Source organism: Psittacula echo (genome assembly GCF_963264785.1).
Source record: "Psittacula echo genome assembly, chromosome: 2".
In the NCBI taxonomy this organism is placed as follows: domain Eukaryota; kingdom Metazoa; phylum Chordata; class Aves; order Psittaciformes; family Psittacidae; genus Psittacula; species Psittacula echo.
Genome location: NC_137737.1, coordinates 85,759,314 through 85,784,747, shown reverse-complemented (window position 1 = coordinate 85,784,747; position 25,434 = coordinate 85,759,314). Strand labels below are relative to the sequence as shown.

The window sequence follows — 25,434 nt, the reverse complement described above, 5'->3', positions numbered from 1 at the left end:
GAAATAAATAGCCACCTTAGTCCAAACGGTGACATTTTGATTTTTATTACGACTATTATTGATACTTAATGGACTCTCTTTCTTTGATACACATAATATACAACTTGTTTTTTTTCAGACACAGTATGACAGATCTTTTCAACCAAGATTTCTCCTTCTCACCAGTCAGAAATCACTAATTCAGGTTACTCTCATCTTCTCCAGGACTACACATACACAGTATGCAGCTACGCAACTATATTTTACAGCTAAACCAGTTGATGCCAACTGAACTTGTCACAGTGGCAGGAGTCTTAGAAATACCTATAGTTCATGAAAATTGGCATGTAGGAAGAACTGAAGTGCTCATAGCTGTGTTCTTTCCCACAGCTGAGGAAAAGACTGCAAAAAGAGATCATTGATTAACTCTCTTTTTTGACCTGCCAATAACTAAATCAGCCTTTTATACATCAGCTCATCCATCAAACACAAACAGCCTGGACTCAATCACAGCAGCCTTTTAATCTGGTGGCTCAGAACAGGGACTTGAGCTTGTGGGACAGAACATTTAACTCATACCGTCCGATTAGTGCAGATTGGAGTGAACGCATTGGTTCCACAGGTAAAGAGATGGTTGCCTCCAACAAGAAGCACTCGAATGTAGTTCTGGCATTCCTCCTGACACACAGAAAAGAAAGACAAATGGAGTGATACTTCAAAGCATAGAGAAGACTAATTACAACTTGCTTTCCATGGTTATATGTCCACACATCAAAATTTACGTGAATAAGGCTTAAGCCTTAAAGTAATGGTTTAATAATCGTTATATACCTAATTTTCCTAATTACAACACATGCACCCATCAATCTGTGAAACATTCTTAACAGGATAACAATAGACCTCTTCAGTACTGAAGATTTCTTCTAAGTGCATATTTCAAAGCTTTATCTAAACTCTGAAAAGAGAGATACTGATTTAAATAATACACTGCCATGCCAAGAAATCAGATGCTGGCTTTGAAGACAGATCAGGCCAAGTGAAGAATCTGTAAAGAAAACAGGAGAAAGAACCGGTTGGCAGTAACATGAGTATGTCGAAACCAAAATGAATAAAATTCTTGAGATGTTCAGTGCAGATTTGTTACTGATAGTTTTATAATTTGCAAGATCTGTTTTATTAGAAGCATCTACATTTCTGTTTATTTGAAGTTTCTAATGAAATCTCATTACCTCAATACATAGACACTCATCCCTGAGGAATAATTTTACATGGATTTTTTTGCCATGAGGATGTGTGAAGGCTTTATGATGTTCATTTCCCTCATTTCAGAAGCAAGAAAGCAACAGCAATTTCTATTGTTTATTCAGACAGAAAGCTTTCTTCTGCAATACTAAGAGTCTCCCAAAGCTGTATGTAGGAATGATGCAAACACTTCTGCAAAAATCAATGTCCCTATCTCATAAAATGACCAAAATCAACAATATGCTTGGAGAAAATAAATTTTCCTGGAACCTTTGATTTGAATGCTCTCTATCATTCATTCACAAGATAGTCTCACATACAGCACTGAAAACACTTGTGAAAATACAGCTACTCAACTCTAATAGATATTAAGTGAAATCATGTAAGTAAATCCATGCAACAGTAATGTTTCAGAAGTCCCATTTTTTGGTCTACAGCTATATTAAATGTATTCTTTGTTTATCTTGAAAATAGGCTCATCCTGGAAGATAAGAAATATAATCCTAAATAAATTGAACAGGCATAAAATAGACTGCAGAGTAAGATGGGCAAAATACTTTCAAAATCTCTGAGAAAACTCTCAGAATTTATCGTCTGTACCTTTCCTCATAAAAATAAATTTAAAAAGCCCTACAAACTGCCCACAAAACCTCAGAAAAAACCTACCTCTCGAGAAAAATCTCTTTCAAAAATCACATTTACATTAGTCTCTCGTGAAAATGTAGCTTTTAAAAGCTTCTCTTTGAGCCTTTAAAGGCAAATGTCAAAAATCTTAAAAATACAACATCATTACCTTTTAAAAATTATAATTATTTCACTTCTGTGCAGTTTCCCTGTTGAAGGTTGTTTTAACCACACCAAAACAAACAACAATAAAAAAAAATTGAGGGCAATTATTTTCTTTTTCTTTTTTCTTTTTCTCTTTTCTTTTTCTCTTTCCATTTTTTTTTTTTTTTTTTTTTTTTTTTATTTGTTTGGAAGAGTGCTCAGATAGGTCCATAAAATGTAACACAGAAATTCATTCTTTGGGTTGTTTCCATCCTGCCCTTTACAGCAAGCCATGGAATGTAAGTGTAGGAAAAGCAAGTGGGTTCTGACATTACAACCATCCAACCACTTTTCTTCATATTCCAGAGCTTCCTGAACTACTGCCACTGCCAAATTACTTGCACGCTGATCACCCACTCCTTCTGCTAAAAAATAATGTTAGTTTTTTAAACTCTGACATTCCTGGGATTCACAAGATTCTTCTCTCTAATATTTCTAAGTCCTGTGCCAACTTGACAACAATCCATACCGCAACAGGGCAAATAAGATATCTTCTATCAAATTTTTGTTGGGTACATAGTATAAGAAGATCAAACCTGAAAGAATAGCTTTTAGAATTGGCTATTTCCTTCATATGAAAGATCAACAACAATGCAAAATGAATAAAAAAATAGCCATGACTAAAACAATCATCAGCCAAAAACATATTGAAAAAGGACTCCATTATTTAGTCATTTGAATTGTTCAGAGTCACTTTTCTAGCTTCGGAGTCAAGCTCAACTGTACCAGGTTCACTTTTTCCATGTGCAAAAAAAAGGTGTGTGACGTAGAAGTGGCAAAGGTGAATGCAAACAACTTCAAAACCAAAGGATTGTTTTTATTTTAGAAGGTGGTGGTAGGCTTGTTAGCCATCTTTTATGCAGTCTTATTCTCCAGTTTATCCTGACCTCTATGCCATATACTTTCCTATTCTTCTATAAAAATATCTCTGAAAGAAAGAAATACATTTAGCAAGTATCTTCTGCTTTTATATCAACATCCCTGTAACAAAATACAACTACTAGAAACAATTCAGCAGCCAAGCGGCTAAGTTGCTACTTAAGTTTTAGACCAACTTGACAGTTCAAGGACGACCTGGCTGAACAGGGTTACCAGTTTGTATCAATGTTTCTTGTATACGCCAGCATTTTAAACACACTTTTGTTGAATTTTTTAATAATTTTATTTACGTTTCAGATGCTAACACACAGAGCCATTTGAATCTTAAACAAGCATGGGATAAAAGATTTCAATTATATATTTTTTAAGTCTCTGGTTTATTGCATTTTACTGTGTGCATTTGTATTTCTCCTTTCTAACAGTCCCTACCACATGTGGCCAGCATGAATGGCCCAATTTATTCTCTTATTCATGTGTGGTGTTTAGACTTCTAAATGCTAACACATGCTGGTCACAAGGACATAATTTTGTCTGGATCACTCTTGGAGCCACTAGTTATTTTGAGCAACAGCTTAAATTGGTGGATAAATGTCTGATGTCTCAGCAACAAACATCAGCCTTCAAATGTCAAGTGCGTATTACACTGTCAAATGTGACAGATGTCCCTATATATTTTCGCCTTCAGCACTTTCCCCTCGTTGACTCCTAAAGCATAAACCTCAGAACAACTACTGCTAACAGCTAGGGGCAAAAATTCTGCGCAGCTTCTTTTTCAAGAACAAAAGAAAAAAAGAGCTGTGTTTAAATGGCCATTATCTCTAAACTACTAGATTTGCTTCAGGGTTCAAAGCTAGCTTCTGGTTTCAGGACACTCCACCAGCAAACTGACTTTCAGTTTTACTGCCTGAACTCATTGTCCCCATGCTGCTCTGTGGTTAGCAGAACTTTAAGAGAAACCAGGATTTGAATGAATAATTTATCCATAGCCATCACTGTAATCCTCATCTCTTGTATATTTTCTCTACAGCCTTTTCTGTCCCTTCCCTACAGTCACACACATCTGTCCTGAAATCTGAATTTGCCCCCAGAAATGTTATAGAAATGCAACCTCCAGCAACTCCCCAATTTGAGCTGAATCTACGCATTCAACAAGCAAGCAAGTAATCTTTCTGATAATAGTAATTGGAATTGTGACAACCAGGGAAATTCCTCTGAAGAGGGAAAATTCACTGTAGCACTAGAGTGAATGCCTCCAGATCAAATAATTCCCGGGTTTTGCAAAGGAAGGTTTTAGCAGTTTGATTAGGAGAAGAAGCACGCCACAGATCAGGTCTTTCCTCACCTGCATGCATAAGCCCTCCTCATACAGAGTACAGTGACCTTGTTTTAGTCTTGAACATAAGGCAATAAAAGACAAACATCATTAGGCTATCGTTTGTCTGGCCATAAATTTACCCTTTGATTGTAACCTCAATCACACCAGTGAAAGCAACAGAAGCATGAGAAGTTCAAAAAGAGTTGTCATTCCAGCTGGGTAGGTTGCCTCAGTTAATACCTCTGCATTCTCCAGCAGCTCCCACATGAAGCTTTCAGGCCACAAAGCCTGCACACCAAAAAAAAAGCCCTATGGTAACAATGACAAAAGAATAATTTCGTCCCAGGACTGCCTTCGAACATAATGAAATACACAGATTGTACTTCTAGATTGTAAATGAGGAACAAGGCTATGGATACAAATGAAACACTGAATCTTTATCCACCTAAAAATGATACTAAGTAACAATTTCAGAGGTAATTATTAGAATACCATATATACTATTTTACAATTGTCCTGGTTTAGCAGTAGCAGTCATTTTTTCTACTGGTGCAGTGCTGTGTTTTGACTTTTGGCCTGGGAATAATACTGATAAAGCTGGTGTTTTCAGTTGCTGGTCAGAATGTTTACCCTGACCAAGGACTTTGTGAGTCTCATGCTCTGCCAGGGAGGAGGAGAAGCCGGGAGGAAGCAGGGACAGGACACCTGACCCAAACTAGCCAAAGAGGTATTCCATACCACAGCACGTCATGCCCAGGATGTAGAACTGAGAGTCGCCCGGAAGGGCTGGATCACTGCAGGGTGGGGGTGAGGTACTGGTTGGTGAGCGGTTGTATTCTCTTCCTTGTTATTTCTTTTATCATTATTACTATTAGTGGTAGCAGTAGTGATTTGTGTTATACCTTAGTTATTAAACTGTTCTTATCTCAACCCATGGGAATTGCATTCTTTTGATTCTCCTCCCCGTCCCTTCAGAAGCGGAGGGAAGAAAGGTGGGGGAGGAAGTGGACTGCGTGGTTCTGATTTATGGCCTGGGCTTAAACCACGACAACAATGATGGCATAACATCCAATCACCAGCTTCTTTAAAAAGGTGTGCTGAGAATGAATGAAAATCCGAATGTATGTACCATACTAAGGTCCAATATTAAATGCATTTCACCAGCGCTGGGTATTTATCTTAGCAAAATTATTTAATAGCAACATGCACTTCTTCATTGTTGAATCCAGTGTGGATTTTACACCACAAAGTGTTGTCATAGAATCATAGAATAGTTAGGGTTGGAAAGGACCTTAAGATCATCTAGTTCCAACCCCCTGCCATGGGCAGGGACACCTCACACTAAACCATGTCACCCAAGGCCTCATCCAACCTGGACTTGAGCACCGCCAAGGATGGAGCATTCACAACCTCCCTGGGCAACCCATTCCAGTGCCTCACCATCCTCTCAGTAAAGAATTTCTTCCTTATATCCAATCTAAACTTCCCCTGTTTAAGTTTGAACCCATTACCCCTTGTCCTGTCACTACAGTCCCTGATGAAGAGTCCCTCCCCAGCATCCTTGTAGGCCCCCTTCAGATACTGGAAGGCTGCTATGAGGTCTCCACGCAGCCTTCTCTTCTCCAGGCTCAACAGCCCCAACTTTCTCAGCCTGTCTCCATACGGGAGGTGCTCCAGTCCCCTGATCATCCTCGTGGCCCTCCTCTGGACTTGTTCCAACAGTTCCATGTCCTTTTTATGTTGAGGACACCAGAACTGCACACAATACTCCAAGTGAGGTCTCACGAGAGCAGAGGGGCAGAATCACCACCTTTGACCTGCTGGTCATGCTCCTTTTGATGCAGCCCAGGATACAGTTGGCTTTCTGGGCTGCGAGCGCACACTGAAGCCGGCTCATGTTCATTTTCTCATTGACCAACACCCCCAAGTCCTTCTCTGCAGGGCTGCTCTGAATCTCTTCTTTGCCCAACCTGTAGCCGTGAACATTGTCAACATAATATTCAAAAGTATACTTCTGTAGTCTGAAATTTAATATTACTTTCATCCATCATGTTAGGTCACAGTCACTGCACTGTGACTTTCAGACAAGCTGAATGTTATTCTCACAGTTTTAAACTTGGAAAACCACTGTAAACCAAAGACATAAATATTCAGTTACACACTGCATTCCTACCAGGACAGTTTCTACTGTCTGTGCACCTTGATCAACAAAATCTGTTGTGTTATATTGTTCTTGAGCATACTCTCTTAATTCAGAGTATTGTCATTTAAAAGCTAAGGATTGAGGCTTGAAGGATATGTTACATAAAGAAGCATAAATATTCTAGAGAGAAACAACAACTCAGAAAATGAAACATTTGCTTAAAATATGAGGTCCCCAAAGTTCTTTCTTATCTATCCACAAACTGACAAGCATTCTAATAGGCATTCTGATCTCTAATCCATTTCTGCCATTAAAGCCTTCACAAGTAATCTGAGTCATCAGAATTAATCTACCCATACAAGAAATCTTGAAGTAAAATCTAACCCCTTTCTTTTCTCTAGCTATTAATACCATTTATATACCTAGAATATCCTGCAGTGTGATGGCTAGTACACATTAACTCCTAAATATTTGTTTCCCACACTGGGACAGAAAGAAAAGGAAAGCAGGACAAAGAAGGCAACACCATTCTTGATGCATTTTTCCCAGTACTGTAAACTCATTTCTATAGTGAAAGATGTTCCTCCATAAGGACAATCATCTTTCATGCATGAAGCTTTAAACTGCATATTGACTACAATTGCTTTTTTTCCCCCAAGTAATTCCGTCTTTTCTCTCTCTCCTCACAGTACAACATGGGCCTGCTTCTGAAGTGAGGCCTTTCTATCCTTTCAATCTCAAATGGAAATGGACAGGCCAATGGTACACTGCAATTTTATTTTCCAGAACATAATAGGAAAAGCTGGAACTGAACTGTTTAATGAGAGAATTTAAAAAGTCAGTGATTAGAGAACTATGCAGAAGAGATTCTTCCTCTACTAGATGTCAGAAGCTTTTGCAATATGTTTTTTAAGCCCAGGGGTTTTTGAGTTTTGCACATCAATAATGTATACTGATGTGTTATACTGAACTTGGGTCCTGAAAGCAAGTGTGCTCTTTTGCAGTTATCACTATTGATGTGCTTATTCTTTATGTTTTGTCTCAATCAATTTTAATGATTAAATAGTATAATAATCACAAAAATAAATTGTATGCAATTCTAACTGCTTGTTGGAGCAAGTCCAGAGGAGGATCACGAGAATGATCAGGGGGCTGGAGCACCTCCAAATGAAGATGGGCTGAGAAAGTTGGGGTTGTTTAACCTGAAGAAGAGAAGGCTGCGTGGAGACCTCATAGCAGCCTTCCAGTATCTGAAGGAGGACTATAAGGATGCTGGAGAGGGACTCTTCATCAGCTATTGTAGAGATAGGACAAGGGATAATGGGTTTAAACTTAAACACGGGAAGTTCAGATTAGATATAAGGAAGAAGTTCTTTACTGTGAGGTTGGTGAGACACTGGAACAGGTTGACCAAAGAAGTGTTCAAGGGCAGGATGGACACAGAATTAGGCGGCATGGTCTAGTGTGAGGCATCCCTGCCCATGGCAGGGGTGTTGGAACTAGATGACCATAAGGTCCTTTCCAACCCAAACCATTCTATGATTCTATGATTAATTCAATAACTAACTTCAGCTTAGGACAACCACAAAAGAATACAGGTTCATTGATATAGGTTCCATTACACCTACCTGTGCTCAATAAAAGAAATTGTAACTGGCCATATAAGGAATTTGTTCTGAATACTAAAAATATACATCTAAAAAGTTAGTGAATTTCATATTATGTTCTTTATAGTGCCAGCAGATATGAAAAATAAAAGTTCCTAAAACTGCACCTAATACACAGGGAAATAAATTGAGGATTTTACAAAGTAATTACACAGTTACTTGGGATTTACAGCACTGAAAATGAATGAGAATACAGGCCACTATGTATGAGATGTTGTAGAGTCAAAACAGTAAATTGTTGGAAACTAAAGTACTTGATCATTTCAGAAAAGACTCATATGACTGTACTTTTCACCCCATACTCCCTATATTCCTTTTTATTCCTTGGTTTATACATCAGTGTCAGACTCCTTTCCTACAACTCTCTTCAAAAAGGGATACAGTAAAAATGCATAAGGTAGAGATTTATACACTGAATTACACCTACTATTAACATTTAAATTTTATTAAAGCAGAACAGCTGTCTCATGCTTACCTTTGATTTGCCTTTACTGTAACAGGCTCTTTTAGTAGCTTCATCACATTGCCATTCCACTGCCTGCGAAAAACAGGAATTAGTTAGAAGTACAGGGAACACAGAAATATAAGCCTCAGAGCTATCTAAGCCCATGCTTGAGATACTTGTTCCAGACACACTGACGATTAGCTGCGGGTGACTTTATCCATAACTGCCTTATAAGCTTTTTCTCCTTAGAAATGTAGTTTTGCTGTTGATGCTTTTTTTAGTATCTTAATCTGAAGTGAAGCTGGCCATCCTCATGATTCACTGTACCTACTGCTATAGCACAAATAACGACAGTCACGTTTGATGCTATTTAGCCACTTTTATTTAGTCTTATTAAAGTAAGCAGTTAAGAACACAGAGAAAGGCTGGACTTCTCCCCAATAGAGTTGGGCTGCACCACCACAGCATCTGAGGTCAGCTCTGCTGAGAGAACTTGTACTGTGGGAAAGTGTGCTCTGTTGCAATATTTGCAGTATTTATCTCGAGCATCAAATGGAGATCTTAGTTTCTCAAGGTATGACTGCACTTAGCAGCAGCACTAAAACATTCATTCAGAGAAAGGAACAACAGGCAGACACATACAAGACAACAGTGAAATGGAGCACAGCAAAGCAGAAGCAATTTATCCTTATTTCTGAGTTGTCTGCTTTAACAGATTTATGCCAGAACTGTAACGCCTAGTCTGCACTACTACAGTTTCACTGCATGAGTTAATTCCAATTATTTCCATATTTAAGATTCACCAGCTATGACTTACAAACTTTATGGTTCAGTGGAGCAGGTCATATGCTTGGTGTTTATGTGCCAATACATGTACATACTTGAACGCCTGTATAAGCAGTGTAGTCAGAGTGCAGTTTAAATTTAATCTGTATTCTTTCACCTTGACAGTGTACATCCATATGTTCTTTAGACAAAAATGCCACAAAGCACTTCATGTTTTATCAGGAAGAATTTTCATTTCTAAACTAACCAATGCTACATATTTATTAAAACCACAGCTTTTTCATTTTTATTTACCTGGAAATAATGAAAGACCATTCATTCAGATTTAATATAAGTAATGTTTTGTACCCATCTTTTAATGGTGACTGTATTAGTAGCAATTAATAAAAATAATAGGGTGAAAGCCTATTTAAACTAGAGGGGGAAAGATTTAATATAAGTAATGTTTTGTACCCATCTTTTAATGGTGACTGTATTAGTAGCAATTAATAAAAATAATAGGGTGAAAGCCTATTTAAACTAGGGGGGGAAATGCCTTCAGAGTATGCTATGTAGTAGTCCTTGACTTGTGTTTCAACAAGCCCAAGAATGAGCTTTTTCACTTCAGGAAAAACAGACTTATGAAAACTAATGCCATTATTTCTCTTCCTCCACCCCAAACCTGCCTACTTACAGCATTTGCTTTTACAGATGAACAGCATATTGAGGAATATATCAAAAACTTCTCGACGAATGCACCTGTGAATGACCCTAGTGTTTACAACAAACTGTATCTAGCAGCATGAAAGGAATCTCATCCTGAGTTATATGAAAAAGCAGCAATGTGTCAGACAAAAAGGCAACAACTTAACTCTTCTGACTCTGCAATGCAAAAAGTAATGGAGATCACAGTACAAAAGACTGCTCTTGAATAACCAGTGTAAGTTCCTAATCAATCCATTAGGACACATAGAAGCTATATGCTATATAGCACTAGATACAAGCATCTAGCTAGAACTGAATATATTATTTCTAAACAATCCAAAAATATTTCATACGCCTGGAGAAATGCCAGAATTAGTTACCAGTAGGAGGTCAGAGTAGAAAGACCTAGTGAGATACAGGTGCTCAAAAGGAAGGTTTGAAGGGAAGTTCTTGCCAAAACTGAGAAGAATATGTCAAACACAAAGAAGAAAGAAGACAAAAATATTGGATTAAAGATAAAATGCTTATCAATTAATCAATTTTCAGGGACAATATACCCAGCTTTCAATTGGCTCTAAGTCCATAGTAAAAGAGTAATTTGAAGGAGGAGGATGTGAAATGCAAAAATCGCACAGTATCACAAACCAAGCAAATTAAGTACATTTCTCATGCACCGACAGTTTTGGAAAACAGAATCAACAGACTTTGGAGATAGGAAACTCAGAAGCCAAAAGTGACAATTCTTCAAGTTCTGAGAAAAGCATAAAACACATCTTTGCAAACAGGTCATAGTTGGAAAATCTGGGACTCCAAGTGCCTACTAGTGCAAGTAAAATTTAGGACAAGTCAGGCAGAGGCTTTATTAAGCCTGATCATTGTGAAAGAACATTGCAACAGCATCTCCCTTTTGTTCCTTTTTCTCCATCAAATAATCAGACTCTCAGCCTATATACTGGTACAGAAAAAAAGAAAGAGGTGAAGAAAAACAATAATTTCAGTGTTAGCAAAGTCAGGTATCCACCCCTGTAGCGATGGACTCCTTAAGGAGCTTGCCAACTGCCACACTTTTAAGACGGAATCAAAAAGTAAATAACGTGACAATACAGAGATATGGCTCTTGGTGGAGCCTGCAGGAGTGGCACACCCAATATTGTCTTCGCTCAGAAGTGGCGAGTTGGAAATAATTACAGACTGTTAGCTTTTAGCTGAATATTCTTTCCGTTAGGATAAATGTCTTGGCTAGACCTCTCAAATCTTAAATATAATAATTTTACCACCACATCAGAAAACCACTAATACCATATTAGTGGTATATATAATACTTATATATATATTAATATAGTATAATATATATTAATATAGTATAATACTTATTAGCATAACTGAAAATAAACTTTCTTCTCTTTCTTTGACATTCATAAAATGCATAGATTTAAATAAAGATACTGTATATTAAAACATTATGTAATATTTATGGACACCATAGTTAACAGCACATACAAGAAATGAAACAGAATAAACTACTGTAACTATATATAAATGCATATGCTTGTAAGCTAACCAAACGGCAAACCCTCCCCTATTCATACGTGTACTTATCGTCCCATTGCCCTGGGTTCCACTGCTGGAGGAGACACTAACAGAGCAGGCTGCAAATGAGGTATATTACAACAGCATCTGAAGACAGCTGAGTACTTCAAACTTGTACTTTGGTTCCTACAGCTCTCAACATAGTTCAGTAATGCATACATATGTCCTATTGCTGATTAAATGAAAAGAACCATTATAGACAACTGTTTCTATATAGAGCTAATATTTTTTTTCTGTCCTTCAGGAAATTTGGGGGCATCCCCTACAAAATGGAAATTCAGATATTCAACACAGACTACTGGCAATATACAGAGGGAAGAAGGTATAAACCTCCTCAAGTTAAATGCCATTTCAATGTGGAAAAAAACTTATCCTGAATCTTCAGCACATAAAGAAAAAGTCCCAATAGGAAATAACAGTGCAGTTTTTTGTCAGCAGAAAATGAAGACTTTAAAGTTTTAATTCTGAAAGACCAGACAGACACATACAGAATGTTTTATTTTAGAAAGCAAGTACAAAATCATGTTTACTTAGAGATATTACTGTTATGCATTGCTTCCATTAAATTGACATATTCTCCTGCTTGATCCTGTTTACTGATAATTCCACGACATTCAGATGAATTGTGCAAATATGAGACGCACACCATGTCAAGTATTTGATTCACCATGAAGGCCTACACAGCTAAATTTTATCCTGTCAGGATTTTTTTTTTTTACTACAATTCTTAGGAAGCGGCTTCATTTTTCACACGGCAAAATACAACCTTCAGCATTCTGTGTACTGTTTTTAATTAATATTATAATTCTACTTAAACTGGTGACAAAATTTATTGAACCAAATTATAGGCACTCAAGTTTGTTCACTCTGAGGAAAAAGGAAACAGAGATTTGAATGTTAGTGCTAGAGAAAGTAAGGATGAGTAGTAGTACATCAGCTACTTCTGTGCATCTCCACAAAGAATGTAGCTGCATAGGTTAAGGAGTAGGGTTTAAAGTAGCACATCAGTCTGTTTCTTACAGTGGCATGGCTTTCACAAATCCTGCTATCAATATGGTCTTTCAAGCACCTCTATAAATTTAATGCCTTGGCTTAGTTTGTTTCTAATTTCCCTATCTTGAGCATAACTACATTCTAATAGACCTAAGTAATCACGTAACAGTCACCACCAGAGCAGTGTGAAATGTATGTAGTCAGACTTCTGCCCTGTGAAAGTCAGTGTGGACAACTCTAAAGACTGAACTCGACAGGTACAACTTGAACTTGGTGCAGTGTACTGCAATGACAGTCACAGTTCACTTTTGAACATATACTGTTTTCTTCAATAAAAAAAAAATAATACACAGACCACAAAGCTCCATACAGATTTGACATAAAATCAGACTGAGTAAAAACATGGCTTTGGTTGCACAGTTAACTCTATCAACTTTCAAATTGATGGCAGGCATCTGCTTGTAAAAGCTCAATTGTAAATAACTGTATCAGTGTTTTAAAAGTTACATCATTGATGTTTGTAAAGAGCATCAAAAACTTCAGATAAAATCCCTCCTGACATTTTCAAGGGATAATGGAAGGAAAGAAATTCCAACCAAAGAAGAAACAAATTCCAACTGAAGCTATATAATGAAAGTATTCTCTTCAAACTAAAGCAAAATATGTATCCGATACCCATCTGTTAAGTTAAAAATTACAGTATTAAAATATGTCATATTTTTTTGAACAACAAATATATTTCATTAACTTCTTTGTTTGGCTGAACAATAGCAACCTTGCTTAAACTTTAAATGACTGTGTCTTTAGCAGGCAAACCTCATTAATGCAAAGAAATTAGCTCCAACAGAAACCAAAAGAAAATCTCCAATGTGATGTGATTTATCCAAATACCTTAGAAGAATACTAAAAGAGAATCAAGGGAAGTGTAGAAGCAGTGAATAATGTTCACATGACCCTCCCACTGAAGAAATAAGTGTCAAAGGGTTCTCTTCATGCCCAACATGCAGCAGCAAAGCAAGTCTTGAGACAAGACATCTGGAGGTCAATTCCAGCCTAAATTATTCTATGATCTTCACAAAAAATTCCAAAATGCAAAAGTGAAAAGAAATCAAAACTCTAAGTAAACGCCAATGTAGCTCCCTTCTACAATTATAACTTTAACCAGTAAATGTAGAGAAGAAGTTTAAACACAGGCAAGAAAGGACTGGGCAATTACAATGTATTCAGTGAGATATGTATTAGTTATACTTACAGTCAACAAAAAAATGAGTGGATTTCACTTACAGTGGAAACTGCACATGTAACAGAGTACAACCAGATCTACTGAACGAACTATCCTCCTTCCTATAGCTACACAGATGGATACTCATAACATACACATGTAGACAGGTATACATTCCAATGTATTTTTAAATATGAACTTCTTTGAAGTGTAGAAACAGAATGTACTCTTACATTTCATACAGAAAGAAGTTAATTAGTTAAGAACCAAAAAATGAACACAACAGTATTCCAGACAGATGGTCCAGCATTTCTTAGGCAGATGGCTCCACTAATTAGATACTGGCAAAAAATAACATTAAAGAAGATGGTTTAATTACACAATGCAGAAATCAACAACTACATGATATTTCCTTTTTTTCTTTTTTCATTATCTGCTTTCATCTATTATATCATGTATTTAAACAATACTCGAGGGAGTTGGGCTATAATGACAATAACCATAATAATATATGTCAACACACATGAGTAATACCACTTTATTGTTCACATCAGTCCAGTAATGGAATGGCTTCAAAATGTTGTGACTTGTTTAGCAAGGGAGTTTTGCAGCCTGGCTAATTAGGTCTCGATGAGCATGTGCGCCGAAGTCCAAAAGCTGAGTTTAAAGAGGCCGTAAAGAAGGTGTCAGGATCCTAAATGCAAACAAAGAATGTAGCCACAGAGAAGTATACCAGCATGACATTAGCAACAAATTAGCAGCCACAGGGTTAGTGGTGCTTTTGATGGTTAACAGAAATTTCAAGGCATGCTTTGGTATAATGACATCCTTGCTTCCAGCAAATACGTAAAGTCACTTAAGAAAGATTTATCTCTTCATACTTCACAGGAACCATTTTCCTTGCTTTCCACAGAATCATGACCTTGCAGCCATTATTGCTTGAGTTGCCCATCTTGCAAACAGGCTCTTGACAAACGGTCAGCTTTGGAGAGGGATCATCCTCTGCGGGGAAAACTGGAGTAAAAACTAAAGTAAAATATTAAAAAAGGGACTTCCTTTTAATACAGCTTTCCCTTTTGGCTCAGAAAAAAGGAAAAGCTGGTTTCTGGGGACTAAAGGCATCGTGGTTAGGCTTTCATAGGAAGTGATAAACCAGCAGCTCCTAGAAGAATTCCAACACCGTATGGCCAGCTTTACTAATTGGCTACAGTCAGTGCAGTGTTTTGCCACCGATTACCATATATAACAGCCAGTTCTCCTGGGAATGACATTATGTGTGTTTTCATTTGTTCAGAACCAGCTTTTACTGTTCATCTACAGTTAGAAAATTACAGTTTCTTACAAAGTAAGCAGTGTGAAATACATTAAACATCAAATAATGCCCAAACTTTTCAGGGTTTGGAATTCAGTAAGAACCAAAATCCCCTGATATATATATAATTTCATACTTAAACCAAGTAACATATGAAGCTTTATATGGCTTCAAAGAGCTGATGTCAACTTAATTTTATTTCAAATATATTGGCCTGAAGTATATAAAATAGTGAGAAGTAGATACCCTGCCAATTCATGACAGAGCCAAAGTTTTAATTAGCTTATTTTATTGGCTATGCAAACAATTAGTTGTTGAAAATTGACAGAATTAATATGATAAAAATAAAATACCCTGTTAAGCATATTGAAGAAGAATTTAGAGTTACTAAGACTTTCACAAACCCTCAGTGCTGGGCTACTCCACTGACTAATGACACAGGACTCTGCCCAAGACTGAATTTTCACAATTGCCACTTACCCATCTACCTGTGCATTTCCTTCTTTGTCTTCTGCAAAGATTCCTAAATATCACAAAACATCCATTTGGTTTATATTTAGCAGAGACAGAAGTTAGCAACTTCTCAGAAGGAAGTTCGCAAGTAGGGTTTTTTAGTCCTGCACCCTGAGAGTTACTAAAAAAATAAAAACCAAAACTGTTGCACTGTGACTTTCAAGTTTTAAATGTTCTAATCCAGTGTTCTGAGGCTTTTACAGGTTTTTATAGACATTTAAAAATCAAATGCAGAATTCTGCTGAAGGGGTAAAACAACAAAATGTTCTTACATTACCAAATCTGGCAGCCATACAGCAAGTAAGAATAAGAGTTCATAACATATTTTTAATGCACATTCTGAAATTATACTACATATAGTAAACTTAATGTATCGAATAAATCATATGTGAATCCTTTAAGATTTAACATCTGTGTTAGCACATTGAGTTTTAAAGTGTTTCCTGCTTTTTGACAAATATGATTGCTCTTGGAAGCCTCCAAGACCTTTTGAAAACAACATTTCATTTAATTTTTTTTACAGAGAGGGTTTTAAACTTTTAGGTGCTGATAAGAAATGTCAAGATTCTCTATTTGAAGTAAGGGAAAGGTCAATGTAACCTCATACTCCTCAACCCCATAGTTTAAATAACAGAGTAAGTGGAAAAAAGAATACCCTGGCACCAGAGTGCTACAAAATGGTTGGTTTGAACCTTGAGCATAGGCACGGAGTTTCTTTTCCTGTAGACCTACTCATTGTTGCTAAGAAATATGGAATGCAAAGGAGTCAGCGGCACTAGAATGTGGGCCATCTTGCTCCACGCTAAGTTGCTCTTCAAGATAGCCATGCTGCCATGGGGCACAGCAATCAGCTCTCCTTACCTTTCAGTCACAGAGAGTCAAGGGAAGTATGACACTTCAGAAGACTTTGCATAAATCAAAAACTTTCCTGAAATAATTTCTGAGAGTCACAGCCGACATACTATATCTTGCCTCTGGGATGTGAAAGGCAGCTGTATTATAGCTTCCAGGTATGAGCTCACAAAACCAAATGAATCTGAGAGTTATGGTGGAGGATGAAATTTATAACACCTTTTAAGTCATACCAGACAACTGACACTTCAAAAAAAGGAAACATTCTTATGCCTTTTTTACTTATTTATTCGAATAGTTTTGCCATCAAGCTTCAGTGATTGCAGGGTTGATTCTGTTAGTAGTAATACCCATCCATAGTTCTAGAGAAAACACTATGGTGACCTTTCAATAATATTATTCTTTTAAAAAGTTAGTTTAAAATGACAACTTACAAGACAGCAAAGACACAAAAATTGTTGGAGAAATTTTAACAGGTATATGTTTTTCCATTAAAGATTTTAGACATATGAAAGCAGAAAGAAAGTAGAATGCTAACAGAGGAAGTATAAGAACCACCAATTTATGCAGCTTGTCCAGTGAAACGCCAGTAAAGAAACAAATGGTTCAACAGCAAAGAGACACAAACATGATATTTTCTACATTCTTATAGTAAAATTAGTTGACCAACAAGGTGATTTTGGAAAATAAAAATTAAGTTTTCTTCTTTCTACTTGAGGAGAACACACAGATATATAAGACATTTAGAAAGTGGCCAGGGCAAAATGGAACAATAAGAAAAACATCACCAAACTTCCAGAAAGTTATCAGGAGGGTTGACGGCAGCATACACTCAAAGATCACTCAGAGAATTTAATTTGACAAACACTAAGATAATCTGAGACACAAAATAGCGAGAGTATGGAGAAGAATAAAAAGTAAAGAGGCACGGAAACTATTGCCATCAACACACAGATAGTATTTGAGCTGCAGAGAAAGGCAAAAGAGCAGACCTAGAAATATTCCATTAAACACAAAGAGCAAAAGATACTTATTAAAACAGGGAAGCGTGAACCTATGGCTACTAGGAAAATTACTGGACTGTAGCTGCACTGTTAAATTATACAGAAATCTACGTTGAGAAAGACAAACAAGACTAAGGAGTGTTTCTGCTCAGAATATGAAAAAGTCTTCATGTGAACATCTCATAGTCCAATTGCAATGGAAGGAGCAGTGGGAACAAGGAGGCCTATAACACAATTTTAAATGCAATTTTATCATGAAGATAAAGCTATGAAATAGCTTTAATGTTAGTTCATTTTTTTCTTTTTTTTTTTTTTTTGACACAAGTGAACAGTCTCAAGTAACATCAGCAACGCATGGAGCTTTCCACCTCCAGGTTATGCATGAAACATGATTCGTGTTATTCATTAGTGGAGGTCTATGACATCTGGCAACCTAGTATTAGGTATGTGAAATGATTGTGTCATTTCTATCAGATTTCTAAAAGACAAACATTCAGATCCAGATGAGTCATAATTGGCCATTTTTGCAGAGACAATAGAACAGCTGCTTACAGAGAAAACATACCCCTGTTATACAGAAAGGTGTTTAACTCATTCCACATCAACAAGGGATCTTGGGAAAGCAGATAGTTACTGAAACCATCATCATTGTCATATCTTCAACAATTTGTCTCCAACTTTTCCCTCATATTTCCCTCCCTGCTGATCTCATATGTCAGAAGACACAGAACACTTGTAGAAAGCTCTACTCAACCTTTAGACTCAGAGCCCTTGAGTGTTGAGGAAGTATCTCCTAAATTTCAGTGACACACAGAAATTTCAGTAACAACCTCACACAAATAGCCAAACTGAAGAAATTTATTTCTGAGCCAGCTGTGTAATGTCCTCCTCCTCCTGAGCCTCTTTTCCATTTTTCTTGGTTTAGAAACCTTTCGATTGCTACATTGGAAGAACAATATTGTACTTTGGCATTTTTCTCCCAGAAGCTGAAAGCTCAGTGGGAGAAAAAAAGGCATGATAAATAAAACTCATTCAACAGGATGCCCAGTGCAACTGTTAATAATGCACTTTTATGCAGCCACAAGGTTCTTAGTCCTTTAGCAGACATCAGCTTTTCCCCCATCAAATTATACCTTATTAACAACTTGTACTCTGATGAGTATGTTATAGCTCTTAGCTTTTTTTTTTTAACTGTGGTTTATATGGATACTAACTTATCATTATAAATAGAAAGTAACAAAATTTTTTTTATTACTAGGAATTATTTCTTTAAAAATCTCCTGTGCTTTTTCAGCTGAAGAGAGTCCTTTGAAGGCAGTGTTCCAAATCCCAGAGCTTTTACTATAGAAAAAACACTCCAAAATCAAAGGGAGCTTTGTCTAAGAACAGAAGAAAGGTTAAAAATTGTAAACATTCTCAATATCCACTATAGAAAAGGAACAGCTTCTGCACAGTAGCTTATAACGGGAAACACCCTTGGCATATGCTTGAAAGTACTGAAGAACTTTAGAATTAGATGAATGTCCACTCATTTATTGCTTTTATTTTCTTGTGAATAGTGAAATGGGTTTGAAACTTTATCAGGCAATTTTTACTGCACCTCTACAAAGCTGCAAAGTCAGCTCCGAAACCTCAAAAATAATTTTCTATTTTAATTGTAATGTTTGTAAAAATAAAGATTTCACAGTATTCCTGAGGGTGAAAAATAAAGGATAATCTCTACCGCCATAAAAAAAAAGAAAAAGAAAAGAAAGAAAAAAGAACTTCATACGAAAAAAACACCACTGGATTTGTATTTGCCTTAAAGCACAGGGAGTAATATGCTTTATTTCAAAACAATTCAATGGCAGTAACATTTGCTTAGCATTTCTCCACAATGTTTGTGCGTGATACACACTTAAGCTCTAGGTATTCACACAGTTCAAGAAAAAAGTTTGAAATACATTGTGAGCTTTAAATAGTGACATGCTGAATAGTCTGACAATCTCCTTGCAGATTCTGTGACCTTTCCTTGCAGTAGAGATATTTCCCAATAGAAAACACCTACTGAAATCACCTGGTTCTTTTACTCTAATTCAAGGAGCACATAAAAACTCACAGAGAGCCCAAGACTCACGGTAGAGTTTGCATCTATAGAAATGTTTCTTTCACTCTGAAAACAGAATGACTATATATCTAAAAGAGTTGGGGAAAAAAGACTTAAAGAACATAAAGATTTAAAGAAGAGGAGGGAACTTACACATTTAAAGTGAATCTGCAATGCAAGCAAGGCTATTGCCTCCTCAGGGAAGATATCTGAGGTCTAAACTCAGATAGAATCAAACAAAACTTTCCTATAACAACTTTTCTTGAAGTACATTTCAGCTTTTAATTTTCAGCAGTTTCCCAGCACAAAGAGATTTGTACTGCCCGTGATCTTCACAGAGAGAATAAGGCTCTACCTAAAGTTACCTGCAGTAGTAGGGTCTGCGTCTAAGGAAAAGGAAAGAGATGAATACCCACACTTTAGCTTTACAATACGCAAATTGTCCTACAAAAAGGGAGCAAGTACATGTCAGTGAATCTTGCTTGTTGTGTATGGCAAATGAAACTGAGAGGTCCTAATTTTTAAAACGCAGAGAAATCATTTTGGCCTTCATGTTAATTGTGACTAAGAACCTACATAACCAATTCCTTGAGCAGAATTGAAACTTCACATCAGTAACATAGGATAGGTCCTGTCTCACTGTCAGATCTTTCCAAGGACAATGCTCATATAATTTTTCAAGTGGATTAAAACAATGCATTCTTCCCCAGACACATTCTGAGAAAAAGAACTAGATAATTTCTGACAATGTTCATTCAGGCTATCAGTATTCTGTGCTAATCACGGTCTTTTGAATTCAGATGCTTTTAATATTAATTCTAATCTGTGAGTTACTGGAGAAAGCAGAGGGAGGAGAAACAGAAAGAAGACTGCATGTATATTTAAAAATGATATTAGGATGTAAGCAACTTGGGTGGCTCCCAGATGCCCACCCAGCTGCTTTCTCATAAATTCATTTCATTGCCAATTAAAAATAGAGTAGGATGATGAGAAACAAAGACAAATCTAAAACACTTCCCACCAGCACCCCCTCTTCACAGGATCAACTTCATCCCTTCACACCGGACTCCTTTAACTTCCTCCCCACCTGCAGTGCAGGGGGTTGGGGGGCTGAGGTCAGCCCCTAACAGCTCCTCTCTTTCACTCCCGCCTCACACTTTTTCATTCTCCAAACAACACTCACAGCTAGAGATCTTTTTTTTTTTTTCCTTAAACCTAGAATTATTTTGAAAGTTACAGCTCTGTGAGAAAGCAATTCCAGTTAATCCCACAAAATCTGTACTACAGTGAAATGTGGCAGACAGATTTCAGTGTGAGCTGCATGCAAGCAAGGACCAGCTACTCTACTGAGAAACAGAAGCAAAAAAAAAAAAAAAAAACCACCCTGAAAACTTAAATGTCATATCATTACATTGGAATTATAGAATTATTATGTGGGTGTAAATACTATATATATATAGTATCTATATATATATGCACATATATGTAAAATTACATAATTTTATTATTAATTTATTAATAGTTTTTCCATTTTTCTGCTTTGATTCTGAACTTTTTTTGGTAATAGTTTGCATGCTGCCCTCTTCAAATCACCTAAAATCCAGTGTGAGTGTCTTCATTCATGATGCTCTCTGTTTGCCAGAAATCAGGTTAAAAAAGAAAAATAATTCTACTTACAGTCACTTTAGCTCTTAAAAAGTATTGTTTCTGACAAATGCCTTCATACCTTCTTTTTTTTTAAATCACTCTTTCAAACATATATGCCTGTTCCCACTTTTACCCTATAGCCTGGATTACACTGAAAATTATGAAGATCCATTAACACACATCATATATTTACAACTAATCAACAGGGCTAACCAGAGCTTTAGTAAAATAATCTGCTTCTAACTCTTTGATACTCCAAAACTTTCTGAAACCTCCACCATTTAGACTGAATTTTTTTTTGCTAGAGAGAAAACTATGAGCAAAAGAAGTTATTTGTAAGAATCAGAGTAGAGAGAAATAGATTATTTTTTTTCAAATGGTCTATTTGTAAAACTCTTTTCTGCCTCTTTTTCCACACACACAATCACAAAGTGATTGGTGTGAATATAAGATAACATAATAGGCAGCTTTTTGAGAAGTTCTATTCTGAGCTTGACCTCAAAACACTTCTGATGTTACAAAGTTATTAGGTTAGCAAAACTTCAGAACAGAATTAAGATTATGAATGCATGTGAGCTTGTCCATACATTTTTCACCTCATTTTTCTGGGACAATTAAATAATACCTCAATAACTTTATAACGATGGTTGATGTTCTCAGGCAAAACACCTCAATTATTCAAAATAAATTCTGTTGCACTAAAAAAAATTAAAAAATGCCCTTGGCAAGAACATCATACATTACCTAAAAGATAAACTGTTACTGCTAGCACTAATACGAACAGAAACAGTAACACCAATAATAGCAATACTAAAAAATGAGTAAATTATACAAGGAAAAAAATGTACCCCAAAATTAGATGCGTATATGATGGTAGAGACTGCCCTGAGTTGGAACTAACTGCTAAAGCAGAACACTCGAAATACAGCTGTATTAAGAAAATATGAAAGCACTTAAACTAGAAGTAATATATAAAAGCTATTGTACCAGCAAGCAAAAACATAGGAAGCCAGAAGACTTTAGTTTCTGCTAGTTTTCATCTTCTTCTCTTACTCCACTGTCCAAAATCCACTGCCAGACTGCTGCACTGGATTAATTAGGAATTATTTCTGTACTCATCAATTGAATTCCTTCCTTCCAAACATACCCATGAACTCCTCTATGGTGGAATTAACTCATTAAATGTGCTAAATAAATTAGGACATTTTAACTAATCAGACCAGTAACCCACCAAATGCCTCCTAATGCTCACAGAAGCAACTTCCAGTGTGCAGTAAATACGAACTTGTCTCAATAAATAGATAGAGTAATGCACATGCAACAAATGTTCTTAATCTCAATCTAATTTACATATAAACTCATGTTTGATGTTGTACTAGCTGCAAGTTATTTTCTAACATACTTTATTTTTCTAGTATAGATGTAGCTTGTCACGTCTTAGTGTCGAAAGAATGTTAGCTTTCCAAATGTGATAAGCCAAGCAGGAATCTCAATCACTTGGCTGTTGTTCTTGTTTTAATGAAGAGAGATTGGTATCTCAAGAATCCTGGTGGGGGGATAACACAGATGTGATGCAAGCAGAGCACAGATAACAATTCTGGCTTGGTAGCAGTCTGAACATACTTAAAATGCATGCTTTCCAATCCCTCCCACTGTCCCCACCACAATAACATCTCTTATCAAAGTTTTGTCTATTTTAGGAGGTAAACTCTCTGAAAATGCTAATCTGTTCAGATTCAGTTCCAAAGTGAAACATGCACTTGTATACATTAAAACAATAGGACAAGCCAAAAATTTCAATGGGTTGTCTACTTTTTGCACTCAAGAGGCAGATGTATTGTGCTGCACAGGGAGTAGAGGGAATTTCTTATGTATCTTAACACCACAAGTCAAACAAAAATTTTAATTTTGCTTCCCATGTGACATGTTTCATGCATGCTCCTCAACCTAAATACTGCAAATGGAAGCAGGACTGGATGAAGAGAGGGCCCTACTTAATATTACTAGCAGTCACACAGAGTAAATATGCTGAACCTCTGAAACGGCAGTGTATCTCATTATCATATGTGACTATGTGCTCCAGTGAGCAGATAAGGCAAGCATCTTTAGGCCTTTTTGAGAAAATTACATACTGTAGTTGAGCAGAATCCTCAACTGGAATGAGAGTGGAGAAAAGTTCACTGCAAACACCTACAAAGGGACACTGAAAGCACTGAAATGTTGAAGAATTAGGTAAGGAGATATAGGTATCTGTTGAGATGACCTTCAGGGGCACTTCAGGCCAGTACTATGCCCAAGAGAGTAGTCCCGATGAATACAGTAGCAGGTGACTGAGCAGAAGGAGAGGAAAATGATCCAACACTAGATTCTCTCTTCCTATGCTAATGTATGGGAGCAGAGAAGCCAACAAAAAAGAAGTAAGATACAGTGGAGATTTGGCCATTGGGTGTTGCACAGAGAAGCTGAGATAAGTTTGGCGGGATCTGTAGCTCATGCCATACATCATTTTCAAAGTTTCTCATGAAAACAAAACAAGGATAGAAATGAAAACAGAAAAAGGAAAACTTCTCTCCAGTGGACAGCTAGGAAGAGACTGGGGTATGTAGATAAGCATCTTCTCCAGTGCAACAGGCAGTCTCCCAAATGCGTATTATGAGGTATGCTAGTTGGTCAGAAAGTGCAGCAGCAATAGCAGGCTTCAGCTACCCTCAGAAAGGTTGGGTATGCCTTACTGAAGGTTGGCAGCAAGAGTAAATTTTTAGACACAAGTCAAGGTTTTCATGAAGCAACTCAACATGAAGCCCAAGAACAAAGCAGCAACTTTTGACTTTGTCCTGAGTAGCAATAGCACTGTAATAGCAACCACAATTTACTTAGATTCAGCATCTTGCTGGAACAACTCAATACCCAAATCAACTGCAGCATATTCTGCTTCAAAGAAGGTTGATAAAAACGAGCTAACTGAGGCAGCTGAGAGTTAAAGTTTTGTAGGCAGCATTCAAGGACACACAGGACAAATGAACAGTACCTACCAAAACCCCTCCCCAAAAAAAACCCACACATGAGGGAATGGGCAAAAGTCAACATTGTACAGATTAACAGAAGGGCAGAAGTAGTTAATAAAAGGAAGAAAGCATCTTTTAGAAAACTAAGGCAGTATCAAAATGGAGAAAACAATAGAAAACTCTGACAGGTTGATTCTAAAACCCTGGCAATGTAGACCAAAAAGAACTTGAACAATTTACTAAAGTCATAAATGTTACTAATAAATCCTTCTTCAAACACATTAAAAGCAGGAAGCTTGACAGTTCACAGAAGCAGTAAATGATCAAATAAGTGCTTAAGAAGATAAAGTCACACCAGAAAAAATACATTTCCCCCCTTCCCAAGTTCATCATGGAAAAGCTGAAGGAAGTTCTTATCCCAGAATGGGCATGGCTGCTCATCAGAAACTCTGTCTCAAACCACAGTGCTGTTACAAGAGATTACAGAATACAGATAAAATGAAAAGAAATGAATTTTGAAGATGGCTATTTATGCAAGAATATTATAGGAATTCAGAGATGAAAGTCTGAATGATTAATCAAGTGTAGGACCTTTAGATTATAACTGCTTTGGTACCCAAAGGCTGGAAGATAGCAAATGTAGTACCTGTTTCTAAAATGGGCTCCAGGAAGACCCATGAAATTGGCAGTGCTGATGTCTGTACCAAGCAAATTATTAAAACCTACATAATAAGTAATAAAGATAGTGAACAAAGATGCAAGCTGTGGTATGTGAATTCAACACCCTGGCTGCTGGGTTCAAGCAGTCCACAAGATTTCTGAAAACATTGATGTCAGTTCCTTGACAAAGGTGAGTGTCAACCCAACCAGGGAAGATGATCTTCTGGACCTATTATTATGAAAAGGAGTGTGAAAGGTGAGGTCTGCCCTGACTGCAATGATCAGTGGGGTTGATAATTTTGAGAAAAATAAAACAAATAGAACTGCAGTCATGGACTTCAGAATAGCATGTATCAGCTTGTTCAGCGTCTTCCTGACATGATATTATGGGAGACTACCCTGAAAGGTACAGGGCCTCAGGATAGTCGGTTGATCCTCAGCAACAACTTCTCTCATCATAAGAATGGGCCATTACAACATTCAGCTAGCTGAGAGGCATGGCAGAAGGCTAGCAAACATGAACATGGAACTCCTGATGGAGACGAAACACAAAAAAGAAATATACAGAGGGTGGAAAAAGGT

General features: G+C 36.8%; 1 protein-coding gene across 1 annotated transcript in view; it reads right to left on the bottom strand.

Annotated features, from left to right (window-relative positions):
* The window catches only part of SEMA5A (semaphorin 5A), a gene marked incomplete at its 5' end in the record, with an annotated part of 330,167 nt that overhangs the window by 141,577 nt on the left and 163,156 nt on the right, over positions 1 to 25,434 (bottom strand). Inside the window, 2 exon segments of the mRNA XM_080639305.1 lie at positions 559 to 657; positions 8,529 to 8,591. Coding sequence (XP_080495431.1) covers positions 559 to 657; positions 8,529 to 8,591 — 162 coding nt within the window.